Source organism: Aotus nancymaae, unplaced genomic scaffold (assembly GCF_030222135.1).
Source record: "Aotus nancymaae isolate 86718 unplaced genomic scaffold, 86718_ANA_hifiasm-v0.15.2.pri h1tg000006l, whole genome shotgun sequence".
Classification (NCBI taxonomy): domain Eukaryota; kingdom Metazoa; phylum Chordata; class Mammalia; order Primates; family Aotidae; genus Aotus; species Aotus nancymaae.
The window spans coordinates 59,983,388-60,003,136 of NW_026988417.1; the positions used below are offsets into that span (position 1 = coordinate 59,983,388).

Consider the following 19,749-nt stretch of genomic DNA (forward strand, 5'->3'; position numbering starts at 1 on the left):
TCATTTTCCAATTTATGAGTTTCTATTAATTAGAAAAAGTGTTTCAGGAACTTCTAAACAAGAAAATATTGGTATTAATTTATATTGATTTTAAATACATAACCAGAATGAACACAGGGATACCTAATGAACCTAATGAACAAATAATGCATGTATATCTCAATCGTACTATGTAGGAATATGCTATGACTATTATCAATTCATTTTAAGTATTTGCATATATCAAAGACTCAATACAACATTTGTCTTATATACAGAAGCAAGAGCTGGACATTTTAAAGAACTTTATTCATAATTGCTAAGTTTCCATCTGAGGAATCTAAAGGCAAAATTTTTTGTCTTGTATACTTCAGTGTATGCTTAATGACTATCTTAAGTTCCATAAATTATTTATCTTAATTATTTTACAGATGGGGCATGCTTTTTATTTTTCTAAAAAATAATAAATACAAAGCTACTTTGAATCAGGCTTGTTCTTCATTATATTGGCATTTGCATTATATATTATAATATCCATTCCCTTTAGAATTCTTTTCTATCACTGTTGAAATAAAGAGCTTTTCTATATCCACTAATGTGCTCTTTTTTACTCACTTCAGCATTACTTTAATCTTTATTAGCCTCTTCGTGCTCAGTGTGGGCTTCTGTGCTAGTCATTATTTTTCCTCTCTTTCAGTAGGAAGCAAAGCCAAAATAAGGTTCTGGCAAAATTCACTGTGATCCTCTACAAAATATGAGAATAGCAGAGTTCAAATACTTCTCCTCACTCTTGCCTTTAGTTTGAGGGACAAGGAATCATACACAAAACACACACAGGCACACTATTGTCAAAATCTGAGTACCAGAATGGAAAATCCAGCTTAAGTTTTTCTTGATTGAGGAGAAAACACATAAAGCACTTAACAATGTATTCACAGTCCATTTTGACTAATCTAAACCTGAGTTTTTTCCAGCTTCAAAAGTAAGCACTAAGGTTCTCAGTCTCAAAGAAATAATAGAACAAAGCGACAATTAAACAAGAAAAGCCATAAACTCCTGTTTTGAAGTAGCTACAGTGTGGGGTTATTCCTTTCTCTTTCTCCTCCAGGCAGAGAGCAAGTTCCTTTGTCTCCATTTTAGTACAAATATATAGTCAAAAATCTGAAATCTTCAAATGAAAAAATGCTTATAAATGATCCTAAAAGTGCTTAAGATCAGCATTAGAAAAAAATTAAAATAATGTTTATATACTTTATTTTACTGGAAGAAGAAAATAAAGCAAAAATCAAGGCAGAATTTGCAATGCAACTGCCTGGTGATGCTCAGGGGAATGTGAGGTTTCCCCATTGTGTGCTAGAGGAAGCACAGACAACTCAGTAGGGAGAAGGCTGGTTCCACCAAAGCAAAGGAGGCAGGCGTATCTTGTGATCATACATAACAACAGCTTATGGAAAAAGAGCAATAATGGAATTTCTAATACATGAGATCACAAACTGTTCTAAGCAAACACTGAACCATTAATTTTATTCTCACAAGAATAAGCCTTGAAAACACTTGATAAAAATTTCCAGGGAATGATTATGTTCACATGCAGGCTTAGACTATACAAATTAATCAATATAAAATGTTCCAGAGGGTGACTGAAACAACTCTACTGTAATTAGAAGGAAGCAAAAACAAAATACATTTTTACGTTGTGTACATATAGGCTAGTGAAGCTATGAATGATGAGATTGACAGTTTAAGGGTAGAAAGATAAAGAGCGAGGAAAGCTTTAAGTGAGAAAATACTTATTGTACAAAGAGTCTATTGGATTTACTATTATTCCACCAAACAATTTGATTAGAAAATCGAGATAAATATATTTCTATAAAATTTTCAAATTGATTCTAAATGATTTCATAATTTTCATTAAAATGAGATTTATATAAAACAAAGCTCTTACCTTTTAAGAAAGATTTTTACGTTCTTAAAGGTTTTGTTTATCTTTCTCTAAGGTTCAGATTTGGAATTTGCTACCGCACATTTGACGCTCAGTGAGAAGGTAAGACCTTGCAGAAATTTGAGTAGGTATGTTCTATATGTTGTTTCAACATTTACGATCTAACATTGAATAGAATGCAACCCACTCTGGACCTTTTAAAACTTCTCTTTGAGATGAATTTCTTCTTTAGCACCTAATCCTGTATGTATAAACTAAAAGTCTGAGTATCCGCCAGAACCTGGTCATGTCTCTGAAGACCTAACCATTTAGAGTAGCTCATCTCTGGTTTTTAAATAATCAGGATCCGGGAAGATCTGGGATTGAAATGGACTCAGTCTCCAAGTAACTGCATAACCCTGGGCAAGTCACTTACCCATACCGAACCTCATTTTTTTCATTTACAAACAGAATACTAAGTGTCCTTTTGCACACTGTCATTATTAGTACTAAAGGTTGGTATATATTTATGTACTAAAAGCATATTTTTTTCATGGCAAGATAGAATTAGAAAGAGCGATATGACACTGCATGTGCCAAATACAGAATACGCGCTCTTCCCAGGTGTGTCGCAAACTACTTAAGTGACCTTGATCAAGTACCATCATCTCTCTGACACTTTTGCACATTTATAAAAAGAAATAACAAGACAAGAAAATGTACTATCTACTGCCTTGATCTTCCTGATTACTCATTCTCAAAATCGTAATGCTCCCTTACAGTCCAGGATTTGAGGAATTTGGGGTGTTTTATGACACTCCTGTAGCCCTAATCTTCAATCTTCTGTAACCTAGAAGATTGAAGGAAATACACTAGGAGCCCAATAAATTTATGTTGAATGAATAAATGCAGCAAATTTGCATAAAATTTTCTGTAATATAGTACCACTAGATATGTCCAGAAGAAAAAAGAGAAGGAGAATTAAATTTTTTATCATGAGGCAGACCAACAGGTACACAAATGCATACACACGCAAACACACCCAGACAAAGTACTGAGGATCTCTTGCTACTTTTGAAATTCTCTCTCTTTGGCTTTTGACAGTTTAACTACGATGTGTCTAGTTGTGAATCTCTCTGACTTTATCCTGCTTATGTTTGTTGAGTTTCTTGAATGTGTGCATTAATGTTCCCTCATCAAATTTGGGAATTTTATGTCTATTAATTCTTCAAACATTTGTTCTGACCCTTTTGGCCTCTCTTCTTTTGGGACTCCTATTATATCTGTGTTCTTCCTACAGATCTCTAAGTTTCTGTTTATTTCTGATCATTAATTTTTATTTCTGTTCCTCAGATTGGATTATGTCAGTTATCTTATCTTCAAGTCTGCCTATGCTTTCTTCTCTCTGCTCAAATCTGCTGTGAAGCCCCTATTGTAAACTCTTCATTTGCTTTTATATTTTTCAATGCCAATTTTTCTTTTATAAGAAGTTCTATCTTTTTATTGATACTTTGAATTCAATTATACATTATTTTTATACTTTATTTTATTCTTTAGACATATTTTCCTTTACTTCTTTCAACATATTTTAACATCTGGGCATCTTCAGTACGATTTCTAATAATTGCTCTTCTGTTTACCAGCAATACTTTCTTGTTTCTTTGCATTTCTCATAGTTTTTTGTTATTGCAAACCTAGCATATTCTACCCCACTCTACAGAGTTTGTTAATGTTTGTTTCTTTACAGAATTTTCTGAAACAATTCTGTATTTTTCAGTGGTTATGTGTAGCCATGTAAGTCATTGCTCTGTTAGCTTACATATATCACCTATTTAGACAGAATATTTTGTTAATCTCAAACCAGTAAGTGTTCTCAACTTGGTTGAGGGTCTGTGTGTGCATGCTGGGACATTCCTTCAATATTCAGCTAGGCAATTAAAGACCTACCTTACCCTTCACTTCCTTCTTGTGCACAGATAAAACCTTAGGTCTTTCTCGGGTCTTTTCTGAGTATACATACATCTTGGGCATGTACACAGCCCTACACATGTGCATGGCCTTATAAATTCCAAATAATTTATTGAGGCATTTTAAAATTCATGTGGACATCTCAGTTTCCAGCTTTCCCTAAGTTTTCTGGTTGGACAGCCTATTTTTTGTCCCAAATTTTATCTAGATGCCAAAAAAAAAAAAAAAAAAAAAAAAAAAAACAAACAAAAAAAAAACTTGCTATTTTTAAAAGATTCATTCAATTTTCTTAAATAAACATTACCCATATTTCTCCAAGATGTTGGTTGAATTCCAGAGTTCCAATAAAAAATTGACTTTAACAATATTTTTCCAGTTTTCTTATGGCATTTTTTGAGAAAAAAATTTGTAGGCCATTATTCCATAATTTTTTTGGACGTCATTCTGATTATGTATATTTCACCTACGATTATGTTTCTTATCTAATCACAAATGCCACAGCCAACTAAAATTATTTTTAAAAAATATATATTTTACTATCATTGTATATACTTTGAACTTTCATTTTACTTAAATATAATACAATTTTTTATTCATTTTGACTTTGAGTGACATAAGACAAAACATAATACCTGAATACCACACACATTTCTCACACTCAAACAAATATACATTGATTAAACCCCTCTAAATTAACTTCCCTGTCTTCAATATTAACATTGGGTACACTATGTGAAAGGAAACATTACTCAACATAATTATAAGAATTTTGTAAATGATGCTCATTGTTTAAAAAACAGAACAAACACAGTACTATATTAACAATAATAGGAAAAAAAGAAAGCATGAAGTTGTTAGAATAATTGGAAAAATCCCATTCCCAATGCAGAAGGATTATGTTTTTAAAAAGCAATTAATTGTGTTTCATATAGAAATCATGTATAAAATAGAGTAATGTTCCTCAAATTTATAGTTGCAACAGCAACTACACCACCATACTTACACTCTCACAGATACACTCTGTCAAAGCACTATTTTAATAACTTCTGAGTGGAAATGGCAGAAAAACACAAAACTAAATTCAAAGAGAATATCATATAGTTTCTCTGGATTCTAAAAAATTAATTTCAACACAACATATCAGCATCCTCTCAGAAAGAAAAAAACTTAAAATATTTATTCAATAAATTATTTTTGGTATGTGAGAAAAAGGAGAATACAAAATATCTGTAAAGATTCTCATAGACTGACGTTAGGCAGCCATTTATCTGTATGGAGTGATGATAGATAAAAGAAAGACGGTGTGGAGGTGCAGGGAAGAAAGGTAGGGAAGAAGGAAGAGTCTAAGAAAGATAAAAGAGGAACACATTAAAAGTATACATGTCATGATCTTGAGCCTGGCTATACGTGGGTAATGCAATGTTTTTTTTTTTTGTTGTTGTTGTTGTTGTTGTTGTTATTTTGCCTTATCTTTATGTTCTACTCTCTTAAAAATCTACTAAATTCCTTTTTTATATCATGTCCTTAAATGCATCTATAACTTTTCAAAACCAAAAAGAAATACCAAATTGATGAAAAACATAAAAGCCCACTGAGATGAGGATGTTAATATATAAATTATTATGAATTAGAATCATTAATACAATGTGTTATTTTCATAATAATTTTCTTAGTAAAGAACTGATTAGCACACCTGGTTTGTTCATTAATTTGAAAATAAAATTTTTGACTATTTACGTTGTTATAACCAAATTTGTTACAAAATTTGACTAGTCTAAAATTAACCTTTGATATCTTCTAAAAATATTAGTATGCACATTTTTCTAGATGAATGGCATATATACATGCATATTTACATGAATTGCATATATTATAATAGTTTCTTGGAATCTTTTTTATCTCAATGGCATTTAAAGGAATTTCTTATAGTAGAACAATTTATAATCCTTTTGATATATGCCCAGTAATGGGATTGCTGGGTCAAATGGAATTTCTATTTCTAGGTCCTTGAGGAATCGCCACACTGTTTTCCACAGTGGTTGAACTAATTTACACTCCCACCAACAGTGTAAAAGTGTTCCTATTTCTCCACATCCTCTCCAGCATCTATTTTCTCCAGATTTTTTAATGATCGCCATTCTAACTGGCGTGAGATGGTATCTCAATGTAGTTTTGATTTGCATTTCTCTAACGACCAGTGATGATGAGCATTTTTTCATATGTTTGTTGGCCTCTTGTATGTCTTCTTTTGTAAAGTATCTGTTCATATCCTTCGCCCATTTTTGAATGGAATGTTCATTGCAGCACAGTTTACAATAGCAAAGACCTGGAACCAACCCAAATGCCCATCGATGATAGACTGGACAGGAAAAATGTGGCACATATACACCATGGAATATTATGCAGCCATTAAAAATGAGGAGTTCGCGTCCTTTGTAGGGACATGGATGAACCTGGAAACCATCATTCTCAGCAAACTGACACAAGAACACAAAACCAAACACCACATGTTCTCACTCATAGGAGGGTGTTGAACAAGGAGAACACATGGACACAGGGAGGGGAGCACTATACACGGGGGTCTGTTGGGGGGGAGGGGGGACAGCTGGGGGGTGGGGAGTTGGGGAGGGATAGCATGGGGAGAAATGCCAGATATGGGTGAGGGGGAGGGAGGCAGCAAATCACACTGCCATGAATGCACCTATGCAACAACTTTGCATGTTTTTCACATGTACCCCAAAACCTAAAATGCAATTAAAAAAAAAAAAAAAAAAGGAATTTCTTATAGTATTTTTATTCCCTGATTCTGTAAACAAAGTAAAAAATAAATTGGTCCCACCATTGAATCAATACTGATCATAAACCTGTTAAATTTTATTTCCTATGCAATATGCCAGGATGACAGCAAATTAGTAGCAAATCAAATACTATTATCTTTAATATAAACTAATTCTGAAAGTTTCTTTGTTGTTTTAATGTGAACTTTTCATAAATGTTGAAAGAAACTTCACATTTCTTTGTGGAACAATACTCAGAGAGGAAATAATATATTTACTCTTCAGTTACTGAAAGCCCTTCCCCAGTGTTCCTTTCTTTGGTCAGAGTTATTAGAAGTCCCTCCACCCCATCCAACACACACATATCACCTCCTCCCTTAACAACATATACATCCAGTACATTTTCATTCCTGTGTTACAAGTATCAAGATGCTTATGCACATAGCTTAAGTTTTAGAAAAAACTCTCATAAAAACTTACCCCATTTTTTGGAAAAGCAATCCATCCCAGGTCCCCCATGACAGTGCGTGAATCCAATAAATTCACTAAAAAGAAGAGAATACTAAACTCAGTGAGATAAATAACATTGTAAATATTGTATCTCTATCTTAATAGTCTTATTAAAATTGCATGTTTATATAAATTATGTGTTCATTATGATGAACACAATGGGTATAATTTAAAGAAAATATATTGATGCAAGAGAAGTGATTTTAAATAAACATTTGAAAAACAATCACAGCAAAATTATTTGAAAGCAAGTCATTACCCTAAATGTTTTTTTCCTTGCAAAACAATAATAAATTTTTAAAAATAGAATAAAGAAAAAAAAAGACAAAAAGTAAGCCCACAAAAATGAAAGGTTCATGCTGCCTTGTAAAAAGCTCTAGGTTTGGGGATTAAGCTTCAGCCATAAAATTGTAGCTAAATGTATTTTATTTTCTTCTGGAAAGCTGTTATGAAGCAATTAACAAATAATTTACATTAAACAGCAATAAACTATTCCCAAGCTTGTAACATTTTTTGTGATATTAACAGAAATCTGTAATCCAAATTGCAAGTTTAATTAAGAAATAAATCTACACACCCTTAACCAAGACCAGTAAATTGTAACAGTTCTTGAGATAGTTGCTATACTTAAGAATCTATTGCATTCTCAGAGATATCTTCTACTTAGATATGACCATAGTCTAAAAAGAGTGCTTCATGTAGAACTGCCAGATACATTATATATGGGAATCCTAAGATATTTATAAACTCCAGAATGGAAGTTTGAGTGCCATCATTACAAAAGAAAGCCATTTATGAGTATGTACACACACACACACACACAGATGCACAACACACACCACTGCACACACATACACACTCATACATATCATACATATGGTGTTATATACTGTCTCTGAGATATCAAACTAGCTTATAGGGTACTGTCTAGTCAAAATACTTTAGCCCTGGATCAGATATCATTATCTTTCCAACCTATTATACCTGTTCCACATGAATCTACCTGGCCTGCTGTGCAACAACACCACTCTGAATGAACCTGGCATATGAACCTAAAAGGGAAACACCTGAGTTATTCCTATGTAGAGGTACCAAAGCTTCCATAATACTTTCAAAAGCCAGTATCTTGAAATGCCACTGGTTCTAAAAGGATGATTCTATCTGTAAGTGTAAGCCTGAAGTACTAAAGAAGTAACAGTTGATAGGCTGGGATGTGTTGCAATAGTTTATAAGATAATATAAAATTATTATGACTGAGGAAATTTTCTACATCTTAGAGAAATTATGTGCATTTAATTATTGGTATGCATCATCTATTTCACAGTAGCAAAAATTAATGAGACAAAAGCACGTTTGGGAACATATATATCTTATAAACCACATTGAAATTATATAACAATAATAGTAACATTAAATTAAATCAATAACTTAAAGTCTGTAGAAAAACAAATATACTAAATATTACCTATATAAACATATTAATGTTGTTGATGCTAAATACACTTTATTCATCTATTTTCTGAGCTTGTTAACTATAAAAATGCATGCAATATAATGTCTGTACCATTTTTAACCTACTCAAATCATACTGGTTTTAAGGAATAATAAATAATTTGTGGAATTATTGATTTCTTAAAGGAATGGTGACCTAACTGAAAAAACATTCTTTAAAAAACAAACAAAAACTGTTCTACTACCCACTGACCTTGCAAATCCTTCCACTCACTACATCTAATTTTTCAGTTAGATCCATACTCTTCTTTTCACTCTATTGTTGGCTTTTCTGGTTTCCATGGGAATAAGGCTACATTAAACTTAAATGTCCTTGTCCTCATTTTAGTTTTTCTGGGACACTAGAGCTGTGTCTAGACATGACTAAATACCAAGGGGTTGCAGAACCTAAATTGTTATGTTTATTCATCTTAATGATTCGTTTGATTCACCTTTCATATTGAGCAGCAGCCTATCTGTGTAGATTAGATAAAGTAGAGCAAATCAGCAAACTAAGGGTGCTACCATGATGGCAATCAAATTGAACTTAATCCTTTGGTGGCAAACTGATGTGCATAGGAATTCCAGGAATTCATAACCAGCCTACCATGAGAAACACAGCATTCCTTGTAGACCTCTTACTAATATGAAATATTCATTATTATCAACAGAATTTCAGATGGCTTTTCAAGATTCAGTTAGCTGCACTTGAATTAACTTTAAACTAGATTACCATTTATACCTTCTTCTTTTATTTTTTTTGCTGAAAATATGTATGTGTGGGAGTAAACAGATTATCTCAAAATACTAGCTTGGCTGTTAATACAATTTACTGAGAGCTTTCAATGTTGGAATATACTACAGAATACATGAAAATAACCACATTAGGGATCTCTATAAGCTTACAGTGATATGATAAAATAGTTTTCTTCATATATAGAGCAGGAAATTTACAAGAAATACATGTATGTATCTTCCCACTACTGTCTAAAATTGCTGTCCTTCTGGAAACAAATTATTTCATAAAATTCACAGTGAAAAAAGGTAATTACACATCCCATTAGTGAACTTGAAATTGAGAAAAAGAGAGTAAAATTAGGCATTTTTAGTAATCATTTGCATATTACTATATTATGATTTTCTTTAGCTAATGGAGAATAAATTAGAATTTGATTCTCAGAGAAAATAGCTAAAATGTATGTGTAAATTTTAAAACACGTATCTTTCTTTTACCTTCTGAACTGCTAATGTTTCCTTTGTCCTTCAAACATATTTTAGGAACTTTCTTCTTCAGGAGACTATTCTGATTTTCCCTTTCCAAAATCTGAGTTAGGTATTATTACTAAATATTCTATGACCACTCTATTCCTATCTCTAAAAAATGAAATGCACAGAATTGTGTTGTTCTATTATAAAAGCACCATGTTTGACTCATGCCTATGCACCTAGCTCAGTTCAGAACAGCTGAATAGCTGTTTGTCTTATCAATGAATAATTTGGTCAGTGGGAAGATCAGGAGGGTGTGGCTAATCAGCATACACCAGTGGTTCTCAACATGGATATATAATAATGTCTGGAGACATTTTGATTATAAAAACTGGGGGCATTTATCTATTTTCTGTGTTCATTAGTGGATGAATATTTGCTTCTGGCATTTAATGAGAAGTCAGGTATGCGGTAAAACATCCTGCAATGCACTGTAAAGCTCCCCAGGAAATAATTATCTGGCCAAAATTTTACAAGTTCAAAAGTTGAGAAACCCTGTTACACACCTATTGATGCCACTAGAAAATTTCTACATTCACAGTTCTTTATATGGTACATTGGTAGAATGATCTGTTCATCTACCAATGTAGCATTTAAAGAATTGAGAAAGTAGGAATTTAACAGAACTTAACATATTGGATGCATTCTTTTTGAACCAAAATAATACTTATATTTAAGCAAATTAAAGTAATAAAATAATTTTAGTCTTATTTATAAAAATAAAAATAGAATACCTGACTGCATAACACTACTAAATTATTTTTCAAATAACCAATATAATGATTACAGGTGTTCTTATATACATTTTCATAATTTCTCAGTATTCATGACAATATTCATGAAAATCACTGTGTCACTGCTGTTATTAATGCTTCCACTTCCCCTACTAGTAAAATAAAAAAATAAAAAAATAGCTATATAAAAAACAGAAGTTTAGACATAGGGTATATATAAATGTGAATTTTCAGAGATTAATTTCCCAATTTCATTACCAAATTTATTAAAAAGAGAGATTGGCAGTAATAGAGCACAGTCACTAAGTATCTTCTGTGCTATAATTACAGTAATTAAATTGTTCTGAACAGTATATGTGCTTGTTGTAAATTGCAATGAATACATGAGTATTGATCTTTATTGTACAACTTAATTAAAACTTGTCCGGGAGAAGCCACTAATGAATATAATTAAAGGAAGTGTTTGATACCACAGTTACTCTAAAAGACATTAATCAGATATCAGAAATTTTATGAAAATGTTTTTATTCTATTATTTATGTTTTAAAATAGAGTCATACAATTTAACTGAGAGACAGGTTTCAAGGTGATTTTCCCTCAGCCATTGTATAATTACAATGAAGATGGACATATTGGTTGGTATTGGTATTTTAGTTAGTAATTAAGAAGACTGATTCTCCAGGAGAAATAACTTTAAAGGGGTCAATGAATATGTACTAAATTCCAAATTCCTAAAGTTTCTATATGGGGAAATACTAATACAGGAACTTTTTAATAAGGAAAAGTCACTTAACTGAATGCCCAAATAAATAACAGATTATAAGAGAAACTAACTCAAAATAGTCTTCAGTATGCTTTAATTTTACCATTACATATTAACAAGTTCAATGCTTTCTTGAACAGAGGAAAGCCTTTAGAAAATTTACTTTCAGAAAAAGCAGAGGATTGCTAACTCGTTATTTTTGTCAAGATTCAAGGACAGCAAAGAGCAAATGAATAAAATAGAATATGCATAAAAAGTTTCCTAAATCCTCAACTTCTCTATATTCTAACAATTAAAGTTTAGTCTACATTAATAATACAAATATGCTCTTCAGTGATTATCACTTTCAAACATTCATAACTTGTTCTATATCCCTTTGGCTCCACCACTTTTTCCTTAACATCTTGACAACATAAGTCACTATGAGCAAGAAAATGTATTAGATTCTCCAGGAAACAGACACATTGGAATGAATATGTTTTCAGACATTGAAGAGTCAAAAGACAGATCAAGGGCATATGATCCCACCATCCACCATCAATGTGCAGGCGTTGAGAGAATGTGTGAACCTTGATGACATGAAGATAGACAATTAGAAGGCATATTTTTACTTACATTGTTTCAGTTTTTTTATTGTGAAAATAATAATCTGCACATTAACAAACACAATTATGTCAGTTAGACCTTCACTACAGTATGAAAAGATAATAATTTGGGCTAGTTGCAGATTGGATGGCCTTCTCTTTCTCTAAAAGCATTGAATCAAAGTCCCATTGCATACAACAGACTTTTGATGGATACTCGCTTATTCACTTCGATTTAACAATATCAAAAAAGTTACTGGATTCAATTACAATACACATTTAACTAATCTGTGGGAACAAACCCCAGATATACATCTGTCCAGTCTCTCTCTATGGTCCTATTCAGCACAGATGTGATTTCTTGCTTTCAGGCTAAATTTTATAATTTGACAACTGCTGCAGGGAACAAAGAATGGTTTACAAAATGAGTGCAGAGAAAGAGGACATGTGTTTCCCATTGGAAAACTAGATTTGTAAATTTGGGAAAAATTATGTTATAGGTTTACAAGTGTTATGTTTTCTGGCATCCCTTGACTCGAAGGCAGGAAGCCATACCAACTGTAGTTTTCATAAACAATGAATGGAAGAGCATTTATTTGACAAATCTGAGCCATTCATATGCGTAGTCTTTGTTAGGAAAAAAAGAATATGGGGAAATATTTATTGAATGCTTACTATATGTCAGGTGCTGAACTAGGCAATTTCTATATAAAGCAGTATCTGAGACCTTATCAACAGACCACAAGCCCTGCTTATTGTTTCCTGCAGCCAAATCTGCCTCCGACTTAAGACCTAAATATTAGATCATTTTATGACAGCCACCTATTTCCCTGGACATCAAAAGACTCTAATCAAGAATGAATCTACCTTCTTTGTACATGAATCATGGCAGCTGAACCTAGCTTGAGAAAAATTGCACAACCAGAGACTGATTTCATTCTAAGTAAACCATGAACTCAAATGAGCTGTCAACATTACCTGACAAACCTATATTTGGGTATTTAGGCCTTTTATATATTAACCACAAAGTATTTCCTAAAGAATTTCATTAAAATATATTCAAAAATACACCTCACATTCCCATTCAGTGAATGTCCTATCTTTGTCCTTCTCAGAACTCAAATTATTGAATGAATTGTCAACATCTGTATCTATTATTTTCTCACATCTTCATCCCTTACCTAATCCATTACAATCTGGCTTCAACCCCCATTATTCTACCAAAACCTCTGTTACAAAATTCACTAGTGATAATCGTGTAGCTCTGAGCTCCTAATTTGTCTTATCTTTTGGCAGCATTTGGTCATGACCATCATGGACAAACACTCTCACTTTTCATCTTCAGTGACAACAGATTTCTGTGGTTTTTCTTCTATATCGCTAGCTACTTCTTCCTCTTTCCTTTATAAGCTATTCTTCCTGCACCATCCCTTCAAACCTTGATTTTGATCAATGCCTTATTTGTGTAGACTGTCTTCTCTTTCCACACTATACCAAAAATTCTTGATTAAAACTTAACATCAAAATTTTAAACAAGCTTTTTTAAAGAACTAAGTCTTGGTGCTAGTTCATGCATATTGAATCAGTTTATTAAGGATAGAGAATGGCTCATATGTTTACTTTCTGTTGGCTGGATGGTTGGTTTTAAAGGAGATACTAGCATGTGCCCCAATGTAAGGACTCTTCCGGAGGAGCTCATGAACTTCCAAGTAAAAATCTAAATGTTAATGATCACACAATTCCATTTATTTTATACATCTCTCTCTCCTAAAATTCCTATACATTTGTAAAACTGCCTGCTGGTTTTTAACACATTTATGGTATGTAATCATCCCCAAATGCGGCCTGTCCCCAAATGAATAAAGCATCTTCTGTATATAGAAGTAAAAATAAAAATTGTCTTCCCATGATCCCTAGTTCAATAAGTGCAATGCCATAGAACTATTTGTTCTATCCAGATGTCTGAGTCACCCTTTCCTCACCTTTACCCCCACATTGAATCACTGACCAAATCTCACTGAATCTAACTCTCTAAATTGCCTGCTCTGTTTCATTCCACAGTATAATCAGTCTAGTCAAATCCTTGCCATAATTTTTCTCTTGAAAAATCTCCTAATGGCTTTCTCTGCAGAAAAAGATATAATCCCTAACAATTTCTTCAAAATACTGCTTCCAGAAAGATCTTTGTAAACCACCAATATAATCATGTGACTGTCTTACTTCAATCTTGTACTATTGTCTTATTATTTTAATATAAGTCCTTCCAGGGTTTTTCTTTCCAGTTTTTCAAGCTTACTCATCTCTATATTTTCCCATTTCAGCAAAAATGAACTTATTTCAATTCCAATTATGTGGTCCCACTATTGATTCAGTTCTCTCCAATGATCTGTGAAGCGGATCTGCAAAGGAAGGGAATTTGGGTAGAAAATATTAGTAAAGAAAACTCCTGACTGCCTTGAATGTTGATGGATATGGATGTATTTCCTGGAACTGATACAGTCATTGAGAGAAAATAAGTAGAATCAGCAGGGGAGCAAAGCTTACAGATTAAGGTTGGCAGAGTGAAGGGATGGGAAGTATCTAGTTCCAAATTATATCATAGAGTTGTTAATCCATCTAAGCTTGAAACTTGCCTCTCTTAGGAATTGCTTTTATATGAGAAAAAATCAATTTTGTTTCTTAATCCAGAGGGGCAGTTATTTGCTGTTATTTGAAGAGAAAGACATACTAACTGATATAACTTGTAAGTGGCAGAGCTTGAAGGCCAACCTATCTTTCCATTCCAGTGTCTATTCTCCTTCCATCATGTTAACACTTCCAAAAAGCCTATTTACAGAATTCTAATTACATTTAAAAATTAGTCACTTAAATTTTCACATTATTTATCTTTGAAGTTATTTCTAAAAGAGATTATTTTTGTTGTTCCTTTAGATCTTAATATTATGCTTAATTGTTTACTGCAAATAATGAGTGCCTTTAATTTTTTGTTACAAAATATTTTCATCTTTATTTTACCCCAAAGTATTTTTCATCACCATAATTATACAAAGAAGTTATAGCATTGCTCTTCAAAACTTAAGCAGTAGAATATTCATACCATAAAGCATATGACTATGATGGAAGCAAAAATCAATCTGAAATATATACAAAGCATTTTGAATTAATAGTCTAAAAATGTGTAAGCCCAGGGAGATAGCAGAAAGAAATTCAGAGTTAGTATCCACTGGTTCCTCTGTACAAAGTGCTTAGGCAAAGCTAATACAGTAGTCTACTGACCACTAAATTAGGACTAACGAGCAATCTGCTATATTCACAGAACATATTGCATGAAAAGAGCAACACCATATGGTGTTTGGTGGTTACCTTGTCACGTGCAGCAACTAAACCTGTCTAATCTTACATATTGTGTTTATTCTAAAAAGAAAAGCCAACATTAGATGATATAAGAGACTTGAAAATCTTTATATCACAGAATACTTCACATAATAACTGCTTAATTCCACCCTACTATGTATATAGATAATACGAGGCTGTTTCCTTCAAAAAAAAAAAATTGTTAAGTCCTCACTACTTGAAATAAATGTGCATATTCACAATTCACTTTGGGAATGCTTCACTGCATAGCGGATACTCATGAGTTCTATGGTTCTGGTTCTGCTACTGTGTGACCTTGAGGAAATAATTTTACTTTGAGGGCCTCAGTTCTCATGTCTGTAACATCAGTGACTGAAACTAAAATCATGTGTTTCTACACTTCGTATACATTATATCACTTAATCCTAACAATGATCTTTTAGTATTGTGTTTTCCCCATTTTACAGATGAGGAAATGGAAGTTAAAAAATACTAATAGAGCAATGGCCCAAGGTCCCAGAGCTAATAAGCACATAGCTGAAATCTAAATCCAAGTATATGTAACTCTGAAGCTCTTCCTCTTGTATCTATATTATACCCGCCCCAATGTCTGACTTGTAAAATATAAAGGTTCACTCTTTTGAACCACTTAATCCTATATATCAATGAATTTTATTAAATCAATGACTGTAAATTGTATTTTACAGAAGCCAGCATCACCATAATGCTCTCATTATATTATATATAAGATGAAAATCTTCGGCCGGGCATGGTGGCCCATGCCTGTAATCCAAGCACTTTGGAGGCCAAGGTGGGCGGATCACCTGAGGTCGGGAGTTCAAGACCAGCCTGACCAACATGGTGAAATCCCGTCTTAAAATAAAAAAAAAAAAAGAAAAGAAACGAAAATCTTCAGGTATATCAACCTAAACAGAACAGACATTAGTTTTTCCTGGAAAAATCACATTTTAGTATCAAATTTTCAAAAGTTAGTTACAAGATTCCAGAAAACAAAAGAGTAAGCAATAAAGTAACAATAAACCCTCCATCCTATTTTTTAAAATTTTATTATTCACTTTGCTTTAAACATGTTAATGGGGGTGAAATAAGATATGAATTTGTCCTAAAAAGGTAAATGGTATACTAAAAACTACTGTATTAAAACAGAATTCTAAAATGTATGCAAAGCTGATTCTTTGTTTTGAAGAAATCCTTACCTTGGTGAAATGTGTGAATTATACCAATCTTTAAAACAACCTATATAATAATTAGCTTTCCAGACTTCAGGGGAGGATAAATGAGGATTACAGGAGACAGAAATTTTCACAAAATTACAGTATATTTTTAAAGTGTTGGCATGTACCAAAAATAGGCAAACAACTAAATGACCCAGTAGTCCTGCTTGTAAAACAAGAAGTGACCCAAATTTTTGCTGACAGCTTGTCATTACTGCATTCCAGTCTTTCGGTTTAGTCAAAATTTAATACTAAACTAAACCCTACATAATGATTCTTTATCTAAAATTTTTAAAGCTGATATTATAAGAAATCTTTGGTTAATGTTTCATCATTGAAAACTAGTCAATATATTAAGTAATACAGGCAAAAATACTAACAAAGTACAAATATTGTGCCAAATGGTTTTAGGTGGCTGATCATGAACATTTTAGTTCCCAGAACTAATTATCCATCTCAAAATAACTACCGACAGTCATGACAGTAAGAACATATTTTAAAATTAGTCTATTAAAATACAATGCTTTATACATCTTAACGGTATGTAACATTTTTGTAGTATTAATCATTTTTGCCTAGCTAATCTAGTACTATAATCTATTTTTGGTCACAAAATGACTGCAGTAGTTGGCTGTTTGTCCTTTTTCAAAGATTATAAAGAAAAATTAAAAAATAAAATAAATGAAGTAAAATAAAAGTACATTCAGTTTTCTGTGATATTTGGCAGACATTGTTTTATGAATATTAATTACTCACATTCTTTTTCTTTCTTTAGTATCATAATATCAGTGATATGCTTCATACCAGACTATGGATCAGAGGGGTTTTAGCAAACAATGATTATCATGCTGCTATTCTCTTAGCCTCTCTTGAATCTGTTAGCCTTGTTACATAGGTCTGGCAATGAAATTTGGACAGCAATCTGCTTGCCAATTTCTGGGAAAGTTTTGTTGTTTAAACTAAAGGAATAATGCTGCTGACAAGGTTATTGGCACTTCTCTTTCCTTTTTTCTTATTCTGAATTGAATATGATACTGGTAGATGCATTAGCATTCTTGCAAACATAACACAGTGAGCATGAGAGTAAGGCCAAGAAAAACAGACTTCTGTCTTAACATTGTTAAGTCACAGAGCCCTAGCCACCCGACATCTACTCCCAAATTACTTTATTGAAAAAAACAAACAAACTATTTTTAAAACTATTTTTAAGCCACTGTTGGATAGTTTTTCTATTTGTAACCTAATAAAATTCTACAGATAATACAAACGCAACTGATGAGAAAATCCAACTTACTGCCTTAAATGTGTTCAAGTTCTATGGAATATAACACATACAATAAAGGTTCATTCATTCAACAAATATTTACTGAGTATCTACTTAACTGCCAAAAATTATTTTAAGCCTTGGGGATACATCAGTAAATAAAACAGGAAGTATCTTGTTGATTGTTCAGTCTTCTAGTTGATTGGCCCTGAGAATAGAAACGCCTTTGAATTTGTATTACCTTGAAGTCATCTATCTGAATCTCCTAAATCAGACTCTCAGGGGATAACTATCTAAGTTCACATTTAGCATTTAGGTATATATATACATATAATATATATTTATTTATATATATATGTGCGTGTACTCACTGACTAATGTAGAAAGGTAGACTTTGCTCAGTGTCAGAGTGCCAACCCACACTGTTTTAACACATGTAATACTTGGCATATATATCACTTACTATATGCTAGAACCTCGATGCAGCACATTATTAACGATAATTCAATCTTTTCAATTCTAAACCATGTTGTTTATATATATATAACAATATTTTATATATATATAAAATATTGTTCAATTCTAAATCATATTGTTTATATATATAAAAAAACAATATTTTTTTCAATTTTTTTTATTGCATTTTAGGTTTTGGGGTACATGTAAAGAACATGCAAGATTGTTGCATAGGTACACACATGGCAGTGTGATTTGCTGCCTTCCTCCCCATCACTTATATCTGGCATTTCTCTCCATGCTATCTCTCCCCAACTCCCCACTCCCTGCTATCCCTCCCCTATTTCCTCCTGACAGACCCCAGCGTGTAGTGCTCCCCTCCCTGTGTCCATGTGTTCTCATTGTTCAACACCCACCTATGAGTGAGAACATGCGGTGCATGATTTTCTGCTGAGAATGAAGGAGATAGAGACACGAAAAACCCTACAAAACATCAATAAATCCAGGAGCTGGTTTTTTGAAAAGATCAACAAAATAGACAGACCACTAGCCAGATTAATAAAAAAGAAAAGAGAGAATAACCAAATAGATGCAATAAAAAATGATAAAGGGGATATCACCACAGATTCCACAGAAATTCAAACCATCATCAGAGATTATTACAAACATCTCTATGCATATAAACTAGAAAACCTGGAAGAAATGGATAAATTCCTGGACAGTTGCCTCCTCCCAAGCCTAAACCAGGAAGAAGTCGAAACCCTGAATAGACCAATAACAAGGTCTGAAGTCGAGGCAGCAATTAAGAGCCTACCACCCCAAAAAAGCCCAGGTCCAGATGGCTTCACAGTCGAATTCTAACAGACATACAAAGAGGAACTGGTACCACTCCTACTGAAACTATTCCAAGTAATCCAAAAAGAGGGAATCCTTCCCAAATCATTTTATGAGACCAACATCATCCTAATACCAAAACCTAGCAGAGACTCAACAAGAAAAGAAAACTACAGGCCAATATCCATGATTAACATAGATGAAAAAATCTTCAATAAAATACTGGCAAGCCGATTACAACAGCACATCAAAAAGCTTATCCACCATGATCAAGTAGGAATCATCCCGGGGATGCAAGGCTGGTTCAATATACGCAAGTCTATAAACATAATTCACCACATAAACAGAACCAAAGACAAAAATCACATGATTATCTCAATTGATGCAGAGAAGGCCTTCGACAAAATTCAACAGCCCTTTATGCTAAAAACTCTCAATAAACTAGGTATCGATGGAACATATCTCAAAATAATAAAAGCTATTTACAACAAACCAACAGCCAATATCATACTGAATGGGCAAAAATTGGAAGCATTCCCTTTGAAATATTTATATATATATATATTGTTTTATATATATATAAACAATATGGTTTAGAATTGAAAAGATTGAA

At 32.6% G+C, this 19,749-nt stretch overlaps 1 protein-coding gene across 8 annotated transcripts in view; it reads right to left on the reverse strand.

The window, feature by feature from the left end:
* EPHA5 (EPH receptor A5) overlaps positions 1-19,749 on the reverse strand; it is a 343,436-nt gene that overhangs the window by 307,471 nt on the left and 16,216 nt on the right. For all 8 annotated transcript variants that reach the window (XM_064367513.1, XM_021666284.2, XM_064367510.1 and 5 more), the window contains exon 2: positions 7,126-7,190. In XM_064367513.1, coding sequence (XP_064223583.1) covers positions 7,126-7,190 — 65 coding nt within the window. The remainder of the gene's footprint in view (positions 1-7,125; positions 7,191-19,749) is intronic.